General features: G+C 41.2%; 1 protein-coding gene across 1 annotated transcript; it reads right to left on the reverse strand.

Moving 5' to 3' along the window:
- Window positions 1-322: 322 nt before the first annotated feature.
- On the reverse strand, window positions 323-5,647 carry LOC146712360 (uncharacterized). Its single transcript, XM_085436353.1, has 2 exons — window positions 4,756-5,647; window positions 323-354 (listed from the first exon to the last, which is right to left on the reverse strand). Exons 1-2 carry the CDS (start codon window positions 5,645-5,647, stop codon window positions 323-325), a joined length of 924 nt encoding a protein of 307 aa, XP_085292479.1.
- Window positions 5,648-12,802: the final 7,155 nt, after the last annotated feature.

Consider the following 12,802-nt stretch of genomic DNA (forward strand, 5'->3'; position numbering starts at 1 on the left):
AACTGTAATACTTCTCATTGTATAGTTTGCATACTTCCAAGTATGCAAACTATACAGTGAGAAGTATTACAGTTAGAGAGTGCATAATATGTATGTCAGCACAGCTACCCAATGTAGCTATACTAGGTGAAGATAACATGACAGAATGTGTGTCCAGCTGTTACAACATTTGCACTATGAACTGGTCAGAAAACATGACAGCAATGGAGTTTGAGATGACACCTTACTATGACCCCATGCGAGGAAACTGTTCAGTGTGTGGTTGATGCCTTATACCTTGTGCTAGGGCACTACTTGTCCGCCTTATCTCCACTGTAAGCTATTACAGGGCACATGGAAGAGAAGGAAGCATTCCTGCAGGAGAAAGAGCATTGCGAAAGTGAAGACTGCAAATTACCCGAGTGGATGGCTTAATAACAGCCCCTTCATATGCAAGGGGGAAGGTTCTGGAACATTCACTATTGGGACTATGAGAAAATAAATCAAAAACAGGAGGGAAGAAAACAGTTAGATATAGACTCACATGCTCAAGGCTTTACCCCACTCACAGACCCCCCCCCCCCCCCCCCCCCCCCCCACACACACACACACTATCAGGCAAGGTCAGGGAAGCAGACAATATGTGCTTGTGTTTCTTTAACCAAGATAATTGTTGTGGAAAATTTAACAATAACCTGCAACACACCCAGTGAGCTTGATTTGAAGTGGATTTCAAACACATTGCAATCTGGAGAGAACATCCCAGTGAAACACCAGGACCATCTCTGAATTGTGGCCATCGCCTTTGCATCTTATTTACAGACGCACAGACAAAAAACATTCCGAAAACTCTTAATTCAATTAAATCCAATTCAGTTTTATTTATATAACACCAAATCACAACAAAGGTTGTCTCAAGGTGCTTTATATTGTACAGTAGATACAGAGAAAAACCCAACAATCATATGACCCCCTATGAGCAAGCACTTTGGCGACAGTGGGAAGGAAAAACTCCCTTTTAACAGGAAGAAACCTCCGGCAGAAACAGGCTCAGGGAGGGGCGGGGCCATCTGCTGCTACCGGTTGGGGTGAGAGAAGGAAGACAGGATAAAGACATGCTGTGGAAGAGAGACGGAGATTAATCACAGATATGATTCAATGCAGAGAGGTCTATTAACACATACTGAGTGAGAAAGGTGACTGGAAAGGAAAAACTCAATGCATCAAGGGAATCCCCGGCAGCCTACATTTATTGCAGCATAACTAAGGGAGGATTCAGGGTCACCTGGTCCAGCCCTAACTATATGCTTTAGCAAAAAGGAAAGTTTGAAGCCTAATCTTAAAAGTAGAGATAGTGTCTGTCTCCTGAATCCAAACTGGAAGCTGGTTCCACAGAAGAAGGGCCTGAAAACTGAAGGCTCTCCCTCCCATTCTACTTTTAAATACTCTAGGAACAGCAAGTAGGCTTGCAGTGCGAGAGCGAAGTACTCTAATAGGGTGATATGGTACTACAAGGTCATTAAGATAAGATGGGGCCTGATTATTTAAGACCTTGTATGTGAGGAGCAGGATTTTGAATTTAATTCTGGATTTAACAGGAAGCCCATGAAGGGAAGCCAAAACAGGAGAAATCTGCTCTCTCTTTCTAGACCCTGTCAGGACTCTTGCTGCAGCATTTTGGATTAGCTGAAGACTTTTCAGGGAGTTTTTAGGACATCCTGACAATAATGAATTACAGTAGTCCAGCCTGGAAGTAATAAATGCATGAACTAGTTTTTCAGCGTCACTCTGAGACAGGATATTTCTAATTTAGAGATGTTGCGCAAATGGAAGAACGCAGTATTACATATTTGTTTAATATGTGCGCTGAAGGACATGTCCTGGTCAAAAATGACTCCAAGGTTCCTCACAGCATTACTGGAGGCCAAGGTAATGCCATCCAGAGTAAGAATCTGGTTAGATACCATATTTCTAAGATTTTCAGGGCCGAGTACAATAACCTCAGTTTTATCTGAATTAAGAAGCAGAAAGTTAGCGGCCATCCAGGTCTTTATGTCTTTAAGACATTCCTGCAGTTTAACTAATTGTTGTGTGTTATCTGGCTTCATGGACAGATAGAGCTGGGTGTCATCAGCATAGCAGTGTAAATGTATGCTATGTCTTCTAATGATGCTGCCTAAGGGAAGCATGTATAATGTAAACAGAATTGGTCCTAGCACTGAACCCTGTGGAACTCCATAGTTGACCTTAGTGTGTGAAGAGGACTCTCCATTTACATGTACAAATTGGAGTCTATTAAATGGATATGATACAAACCACTGCAGCACAGTACCTGTAATACCTACAGCATGTTCTAATCACTCTAATAGGATATTATGGTCAACAGTATCGAACGCTGCACTGAGGTCTAGCAGGACAAGCAAAGAGATGAGTCCACTGTCAGAGGCCATAAGAAGATCATTTGTAACCTTCACTAAAGCTGTTTCTGTCCTGTGATGAGCTCTGAAACCTGACTGAAACTCTTCAAATAAGCCATTCCTCTGCAGATGATCTGTTAGCTGTTTGACAACTACTCTTTCAAGGATGTTTGATATGAAAGGAAGGTTGGAGATTGGCCTATAATTAGCTAAGACTGCTGGGTCTAGAGATGCTTTTTGAGTAAAGGTTTAACTACAGCCAGCTTGAAGGCCTGTGGTACATAGCCGATTATTAGAGATAGGTTGATCATATTTAAGATTGAAGAATTAATTAATGGCAGGACAAGACACGTTGATGGTTTGGAGGAAGTAATTATTGAAGTCAACTCAGAAAGATCAATTGGAGACAAAGAGTCTAAATGAATATCAATGGTACTAAAAGTAGCTATAGATAATATTAAATCTGTTGGATGATTATTGGCAATTTTTTGATAATGATTGAAATTTTATTTGTGAAGAAGTTCATGAAGTCATTACTAGTTAACGTTAAAGGGATTGTTGGCTCAGTAGAGCTCTGACTTTTTGTCAGCCTGGCTACAGTGCTGAAGAGAAACCTGGGGTTGTTCCTATTTTCTTCAATCAGTGACGAATAGTAAGATGTTCTGGCTTTGCAGAGGGCTTTCTTATAAAGCAGCAAACTATTTCTCCAAGCTAAATGATGATCCTCTAAATTGGTGACACGCCATTTCCTCTCCAGCTTTCAAGTTATCTACTTTAGGCTACGTGTTTGAGAATTATACCACGGAGTCAGGTACTTCTGATTTGAGACCTTAGTTTTCACAGGAGCTACAGTATCCAGAGTCGTACGTAGTGAGGAGGTAAAATTATTAACAAGATAATCGACCTCTGTTGGAGTAGCGTTCAGATAGCTGCTCTGCTCTATGTTGGTACAGCGCATTGAAGATGATAACAGTGGGTGGATTATATTCTTAAACTTAGTTACAGCACTTTCAGAAAGACATCTACTGTGATAAAGTCTACTCTCCACTGCTGTGTAATCAACTATTGTAAATGTTATCAGGAAATGATCAGACAGGAGTAGGGATGGGTACCGGTATCCGGTTAGCGACATCCCCCAAAAACCCGAAGAGGAGAGTCCTGGCCCCTAGCCCTGCCAGTGTAGCAGAAATGATGATGGATGATGATGTCAGCAGCAGCCGTTCTCCTCTGCGTGAGTAGCTTAATGTTGTTCGTGTGTAATTTACGTTGAGTAGGCTAACCACGTTATTACATTAATGCATGTAAGGTGAACTAGCAAACATCATCATAGCTACATGCGGCTGTCTTCTTGTTTGATGGCAGATACTCCCTTCACCCTGGCCAAAAAAGCTAAAACGACCAAAGAAAAAGTGGAAAACAGTTAAACATGAGAGGTTTTTGGACAAAGTTTGTGTTTTTTCCATTGTTTAAGCACTGCTTCCAGCCAAGAGTGATACCATATATGCCCTATAGCTGCAGAAAAGGCTAACATTGTTATCTTTTTACAAAAAAACAGCTGAACATGAGAGGTTTTTGGACAAAGTGTGTGTTCTCCATTCTTTAATCACCAGTTTGAGCACTGTTTAAGTACCGGCACCGTTTCAAAAGTACCGGTTTGGTACTGGTATTGGATAAAACCTAAACAATACCCATCCCTAGACAGGAGAGGGTTTTCAGGAAACACTGTTAAATGTTCAGTTTCTGTGTCATATATTAAAACAAGATCTAGAGTGTGATTAAAGTGGTGGGTGGGTTCTTTTACATTTTGAGAGAAGCCAATTGAGTCTAATAACAGGTTAAATGCCATGTTGAGGCTGTCATTTTTAGTGAGCTGAGCACTAAATCAGATAAAAAGTCTGAGAAATCAGAGAGAAACTCTGTGTAAGGCCCAGGTGGGCGATATATGATAACAAGTAAGACTGGTTTCTGAGTTTTACAGCTGGGGTGGACAAGGCTAAGCATCAGGCTTTCAAATGAATTAAAAGTCTGTCTTGGTCTTTCGTTAATTAATAGGCTGGTGTGGAAAATTGCTGCCACACGGCCCCCTCGGCCTGTGCTTCGAGGTTTCTGCTAGTTAGAATGACTCGGGGGTGTTGATTCATTTAAACTAACATAATCATCCTGCTGCAACCTAATATTTAATAATCCACATTTCACTGTTTTACTCTTTGGTTCAGATGTGGATACTGTATTGTTCTTTCTTTGTGATTTTTTAGTTTGTTTTTTGTCTGTTTGGGAGCTGACACGGTCTCAATGGAGATGGGTTTTTGGGGGGGTAACAGGAGGAGAGAAGCTGCAGAGAGGCGTGTAAGACTGCAACTCTGCTTCCTGGTCTCAACTCTGGATAGACATATTTTGGGGGGTTTAATAAATTTGTCCATATTTCTAGAAATGAGAACTGCTCCATCCAAAGTGGGATTGATGCCGTCTCTCCTAACAAGACCAGGTTTCCTCCAGAAGGTTTGCCAATTATCTATGAAGCCCACATCGTTTCTGGGACACCACTCAGACAGCCAGCAATTTAAGGAGAACATGCGGCTAAACATGTCACTCCTGGTCTGATTGGGGAGGGGCCCAGAGAAAACTACAAAGTCCGACATTGTTTTGGCAAAGTTACACACCGATTCAATATTGATTTTAGTGACCTCTGATTGGCGTAACCGGGTGTCATTACTGCCGACGTGAATTATGATCTTACTGTATTTACGTTTACCCTTAGCCAGCAGTTTTAAATTTCCTTCAATGTCGCCTGCTCTGTCCCCTGGAAGACAACTGACTATGGTTGCCGGTTCTAGCTTCACATGTCTGAGAACAGAATCACCAATTACCAGGGTTTGACCCCCGGTGGGTGTGTCGCCAAGTGGGGAAAAATGGTTAGACACATGATGGTGGTGTACCTGGGACTTCTGTTTAGGACTATGCTTCCTCCTCACCGTCACCCAGCCGCCCTCTTTCCCCAGCTGCTTGGGGTCTGCCGGGGAACAGCTAGTGGGGCCTACGCTATCTTCGGCTGCACCAGCTACAGGGGCCTGGCTAGCTACAGGTGAATGAAGGGTGCGAAGCCGAGTCTCCAATTCAGTAATCCTGGCCTCCAGAGCTGCAAATATGCTACATTTGTTACAGGTATCATTACTGCTAAAGGAGGCTGAGGAGTAACTAAACATCTGACACAATGAGCAAGAAAGTGCAGGAGGGACAGATGAAGTAGCCATGGTGCTAACGAGTCGGCTACGAGCTAAGCTAAGCTAGCGAAACAGTGTACAGAGACAGTGAGTGAATACTTTGGCTATGAATTAGGTAGTGATCACACAGAAAGGGTGCTTCAGATGAAGCACGTGAAGATTATACTATGAAAAAAGAATGTATTTAAAAGTTTTTAATTAAATTTCTAAGCAGATAAGCTACTCAGAAACACCACTTTGTTTGAGCAGAAACAGGAAGTGATACTCTACAGCAGAGCGAGCGAAGACCAAGTGTCAGCCAAGGACCAAAAAAACAAACAGAGAGAATTATAACCTTGTTTTCTCCTTGGCCGCCCCACGCGCCCCACGTACATCTCCCCACGCGTGTGTTCAATAAAATCATTGTACAAGACCAGTGTTTCTTTGTTCTCATCCTCAAATAAAAGAATTTGGGACACCCTCCATTACAATGGCCTCACCGTGTTAACATTCCAAACTAGTGACAGTAGTGCTCATACTATAGTAAAGTGAGGAAGTGATATTACTGTAACTAATGTGATATGATTATATATGTGATTAATACATGAGAAAATAAATCTGCCACCACATTCCACCCTTTGTGATACCACAATTAAGAATTTAAAATAATTAATTAAGAATCACATAAAAACATATGGAGATTTGTGTACTAAAGGAATTCACAATGTGCATCCTCCCTATAGTCAGAAGGAACCAACAAATTCATATTCAATGGTCATCTTCTCTCCATTTGGGTCTCCACCCTTTGTTCGAAGGATGGCAGTTATATCATAAAAGAAAACACAATATGAGACCATATACAAAAATGAAAAAGCCTTGGTTGTTCATTTGCAAAGAAAACTTCAACCTTAGTTACATAAAGGTGCTCTTTCACAAGAACCTGTTATTTACATAAGGAAGTTTTTCAGTGTGTGATATATTTTCCCACTTTATCATTACATCCATCAACCCATGTTTCCCAATGTATTAACTGTTCCTGTAAAAACAAAAAAAAACAAACCCCTCATCCCCTGTGTTATTAGGGATTGAGGCACACATGCCTCACCAAACATCACACACACTCCTTTGTGCCATTTTCTTTGGCCTGTCCAGATGTTTCCCATAAAGGACAGTGACTATATTTGTACCTATAGGTAAGTGAATACCACAAACATAAACTAACACTAATGTTAGTGCTTCTCGAGTTCTAGAGTAAAATCCAGAAGTAGCTACGAATTTCCACACAGCCAACATATGTAAAACACTTCTGAGCTAAATTTACAACAGAGTGATAGATCTTTCCTCTCTATCTATGCAGTGTACTGTACTCTGCACTGTTGTAGGGCCATCAGCCCATTTAAAAGGTGTAAAAGATCTTTACTGACCCCACATCAGTGGGAAACCAAAACAACCACATTTACCTCTGGAAGAACAACGTCCTTCTTTAGGTGCTTCCAGCATGTTTGAGACCTATCAAAATCCCTCAATGAAATGTGATGAACTCAAAATCTTACCTTTAGGGTGTTAAACAATGTGTCAAAGTTGAGTACACATGTCAAAAGAACTCACAACTGTGTTACTATGTTTACTCAGACAATGAGGACCTAATGCACCTACGCATCAGGAACTGACATGCTAGAAAATCAGTCTAGCTACCGTACAAAATGCGCACAAGTTGCTGTAGAGCTTGCATGCTATAATTACTCCAATCACTTTTACTCATGTTCAGGACTCTAACAGAGTTTGTGATGTTCGGAGAGTCATGTGATTGCATATCATTAATAAAATGATTATTAACTTCACACCAACGACCACCTTAACTCAAAAACACACAGAACTACTTCAGGCAAAACTGCCTGACTGTTTAATCAGGTGTCATCTGCATTCATTCACTGATCCCTCTTGGGTGGCACAATAAGATACCACACAAATTATTTGTGCCACTCCGAAAAAAAAAAGATCTGTCCACTATAAAGGAGAACATCACAGCCTGATACCTGCAGGTCTGACAGCAGCAGGTGTATCACTCCTTTTTCTACCTGGAGACAGCAGTAACCCTAACCCAGGAAAAAACGGCGACTACTTTATCCTTCTTCAGTCAAACAGCAGCACTCATGCGATTGTTTTGCTCCCTTAGCTCCAGGTGTTGTGCTCCAGACAGCGATCGTGATTACCGCCCGCGGGAGCGCGCAGCTGCTTAAAGCTGTAGCGTCCAGATTACTTACAGCTACTTCCGTGCAACTGATATAAGATGCGGTAAGCTGAACACAGCTTCAACTGTCTGTTTGTTTAAAAATAGTAACGGACCGCGTTTTCTTGTTAGTAACTGTAATGGCGTTGTAACGATAGAAATAGTAATTAGTTAGATTACTCGTTACTGAAAAAAGTAACGCCGTTAGTAATGCCGTTATTCCCATCACTGCTTATAGGTTATCAAAACCTCATTTGAACATGGGTGTACCACCTGTATAAGATTAATACCTGTACATGAACTGTTAATCCAACAAATCACAGTAAAAAGCCACAGACAAAAACATCATAAAAAACTAATGAAAAACATTGTTTTTGAAACAACGTTTGAAAAACATTGTTTCATGTTTATTCTGGAATCCCTCCTTTTGACACATGTTCTCTCCCATGAGTCAACTCATCAGAACTAGGAGAATAACAAAAAGGAAAAGATTAGTTAGATCATTTCTCAGACAACATCAGGGCTTCTCCTCCTGAGTAAATTCGCTCCAGCCCTGCAAACCCTGTGTTAGAGAATGAAATTAATATTAATGTCATGTTAAGTGGGTCTAACTCTTGGCTCTGCCTGGAGCCAACATCCACACCCCAGTCACCTAGAAACCAAAATCAGTGAGTGAATACAAACTTAACACTTGCAAACAACTGTAGGTTATAGGAGTAATAAGGCATCCCAAACCACAGACACAAGTGTGCCATGTGCAGTTTATTTCCCCAAATCATTAAAAACACTACTGTTACCAAAATTTACCCAAATGTGTGTATTCAAAACTGACACCAGTGGTCATGGAGAGTCTCCATCCAGCTGGAACTGTACAGTGAAAAGTATTACAGTTAAAGAGTGCATAATATGTATCAAAGTCAAAGTCAAAGTCAAAGTCAACTTTATTTGTCGATTCTGCCACATGTACAGGACATACAGAGAATAGAAATTGCGTTACTCTCAATCCCTAGATAAATAGCAAATGAACATTTAAATATATTTAAATATAAAAGTGATTAAAAATGCAAGTAAAATAATTAAAAAGTAAAAATTTAAATAAATACAATTTTACATATAACAAGAAAGCTATACAATATACAATATAATGGGTAAGTGACATTGAGTGTAAACCAGGCAGAGTAGTGCAAATAGGCAAATAGTGCAAATGGAGATTTAGTAGTGTACGGTAAGAGAAAGTGTAACAACAAAGTCTTGTGAGGTAATGGCAGTCCAATGCTCCACAAAGTGACTGGTAACTGGTGCAGGCCAGTGAGTGAGTCAGAGAGTGTGTGTGTTTGTGTGTGTGTGACAGAGTTCAGTGAGACCGTGGAGGAGAGAGGGGAGAGGGGGCAGAATCGGGAGGGAGTTAAGCTTCCTGACAGCCTGATGGATGAAGCTGTCCTTCAGCCTGCTGGTCCTGGCCTGGAGACTCCGCAGTCTCCTCCCCGACGGCAGCAGCTTGAAGAAGCTTTGCATTGGGTGCGTGGGATCAGCCGCTATGCAAAGGGCTTTTTTAGTGAGACGGGTGCTGTAAATGTCCTGGAGGGAGGGGAGAGAGACACCAATGATCCAGCACAGCACAGCTACCCAATGTAGCTATACTAGGTGAAGATAACATGACAGAATGTGTGTCCAGCTGTTACAACAGCTCCACTATGAACTGGTCAGAAAACATGACAGCAATGGGGTTTGAGATGACACATTACTATGACCTATTACTATTACTATAATCACTGGTAAGCTGAGTGTGTGGAGTTAGTGTTGATGAAGCTGTGTGTAAATGGATGAAATGCTGTAGTTTGTCTCTGTGTTGAGGTGGATCAGTGATCCTGCAGAGTCCTGTCCTCCCTGTGATGGAGGGAGATGACGTCACTCTGCTCTGTAAAACAAAGACCACTCCCTCCAACCTCCCAGCTGCTTTCTGTAAAGAGAGGCCCTTTCATACAGAGGGGGGAAGGTTCCGGAATTTTCACTATTGGAACTGTAGAGTGAGGGAATGTTAGGGCGGACACACACACACACACACACACACACACACACACACACACACACACACACACACACACTATCAGGCAAGGTCAGGGAAGCAGACAATATGTGCTTGTGTTTCTTTTAAGATAATTGTTATGGAAATTTTAACAATAACCTGCAACACACTAAGTGAGCTTGATTTAAGTGGGTTTAATAAACACATTGCAATGTGGAGAGAGCATCCCAGTGAAACACCAGGACCATCTCTGAATTGTGGCCACCGCCCTTACATCTTATATACAGACACACAGACAAAGAACATTCCACAAACTCACATGTTGGCCCCTCTCAGGGGGGCTATACTTCCTCCCTCACAGAGAGATTTATGACCTTGTTTTCTGAGGATTTACATCCCTATTAAGCAGAAGGAGTCTCACTATCTGTTTAACTTCTCCCATTACAATGGCCTCTCTGTGGTAACTTTCCACATGCATGTAAACTAGTGACAGGAGTGCTCTTACTATAGTAAAGTGAGAAAGTGATATTACTATAACTAATGTGATATGATTAAATATGTGATTAATACATGAGAAAAGAAATCTGCCACCACATAATAAAAAGAGCAGAGCGGGGAGAAGAAGTCGGAGATGTGCTAGGAACGGAGGATTGTAAACACCTTTGCTTCTTTCTCCCCTTGCTGCAAGTAAAACTCAGCTGGAGTGTCCGTCTGTTCTTTGTGTCGAGTGGTTTCCTTGGAATGTACAGAGTGGGAATTTAAACCCAACAAGCTCCATCACTCTCTCCTCCTGTTCTCTCTATGTTGAGAAAAGAAAGAACTTTCACATTCCGACACCGATGATGTCACTCCGGTGCTAAGTTGTGGTTTTCCCCGGATTCAAGGATCTGTATCCTCCCGACACACCCTAAACTTCACTGCGTGCCTCACGAACTCCGCCGGGGGAAAAGTTTTGAAAGTAACGAACAAGTTTCACGTCACTCAGCAACAGACTGTGAAACACTAAAGAACGTTAAGAACTGGGCTCAGAATAACAGAAGACGATCAGGCACAGGAAATAAACCCGGTCAATACTATTCAGTACTTGAATATGAATACTCCGCCCTTAAAATTATTGTTTATTTATTCATTTATGTATTTACGATAACACGAGACAGGAGTCTGTTGACACGCTGTTATAGATAGATAATTAAATAAAACGAGCACGCGAGTGCTGTTAATAAAACTGCAGATGATCCATGTTGATGATGTCACTAACATCAAACTGTTCTCTTAATGTTCTCACTGCCGTTAATATTCTTCACACACACCTTTCTGTCAGCATCAAAACTACAGCTAATCATACAGTTAATGTCATTTTGGTTATATCGTGTGTGCGGCAGATGGAGAAAAATTTACACTTCAGGGGAAGGAAAAAAATGAGAGAATTTACTTATTAAGACAAAATAAAGATGAGCTGAAGTTTATTCCCACGTAATTAGACGGGTAATAAACGGGGGCATCCTCCTCCTCTTTCTATGCTGTACACACCCGAGCCTGCTACCGTAACATTTCTGCCCTCTTACCTCTTTCTCTGATATATGAAATATACAAAGAATTTCCTTGTTGTCAATAGAAAATTGTAGTCAGTATAATCTTTTAATAATATAAGTTTGCATATGATAGAATACTGCATGATGACCTCTTTATAACTCAGACTGTTTTTGATTCACTGTGACCCGTTATCATGCAGGGAAGGAGCAGTACCTGCTAGATAAGAGCTTAATGAGCAGTTTCACTTTGTACCAGGTAGAGGAGCCTCTCCTGGCACACACACACACCCATATCCGCACATGCTCACGCATCAACATTCCACTGAACAAACATATTCACTGTTGTATTACTCTTCTTGTGTATAAATAAAGACCAGGGCAGTGGCAGAGTGCGAGTCCCGGAGCCCTCACTCCAAGTGTGAGTGCTCTGTGGCTGCCCTTGCATGCAAGCAGGGGCGATTTTAGCCCATTTTTGGGGGTGCTTCAGCACCCCCAAAAATGAATCAAAGCACCCCCAAAGATTTCTTACTTTTTTTTTTTTTTATCAATATTTGCTGTTTGTGTGACACACTACCAAAAATATAAAAAGCATAGAGTACTTGGTTGAGACGGAACATTTTAACAACAAAAGTATAGATAACCCCTCCCCCCTCCCAAAATGGTTTGTTCCAGCTCTCCCCCACTCTGGCTCTAGGGTCGTTGCTGCCAGAGCGATGGTAGCTGAGACGCAGCGGAGCGGAGGTGGAGTGCCTGGATTAAAACAGGACGTATTAGCAGCATTTAACCTTCAGTTACTCTTTATGTAGTTAGATAGGAGTCATGTTTCTTTTTAGCTGAAAAACCTTACACCAGGTAACCTGCAGTGTTGAAAACGTGTTTTCCAACAATGTTTGCTACCCTACAATCCGTCCTGCTCTGTAGTAAATTCAGCGACATCTGACTGTCCTGTTGCTCCCATTGAAATGTATACAGCCTATTTAAAATCTAAAACTTAAAATTGTCCGCAGCCTGCTGTTGTTGCCACTGTCCTGTTTGAAATGGATACTAACTAGCTAACTGACTGAATGCCCATTAACCTTATAACTGCTGTTGTGTGTGTGTTTTTGTGTAGAGAGAGACAGACAGGTTCATAATGGATATAAGGACGTTTTTTCAAAAACAGGAGCCACATTCAGGTAAAAGTGTAAGAACAAATGATCCGTCAATAAAGGATAATGTTGGATCAGTGTTTCAATATTTTATATCTTTTATTAGATGTTCATGTGGTTTGGTTATTTGCCTTTTGGTTGAAAGTAGACTGAGAGAGGACTTTTTGTTAGTGATCTTAATAATTCTTTTTTTCATATTAATGTAATTTTTTCATCTAATTGAATCCAATCTATTTGTGTATGATTGTCAGTCCAAAGAGGGAGAGAGGA

The sequence above is a fragment of the Copadichromis virginalis genome, linkage group LG3 (genome assembly GCF_057382275.1).
Source record: "Copadichromis virginalis isolate Kocher_CV1m ecotype Utaka linkage group LG3, C_Virginalis_male_GT1.1, whole genome shotgun sequence".
Lineage (NCBI taxonomy): Eukaryota > Metazoa > Chordata > Actinopteri > Cichliformes > Cichlidae > Copadichromis > Copadichromis virginalis.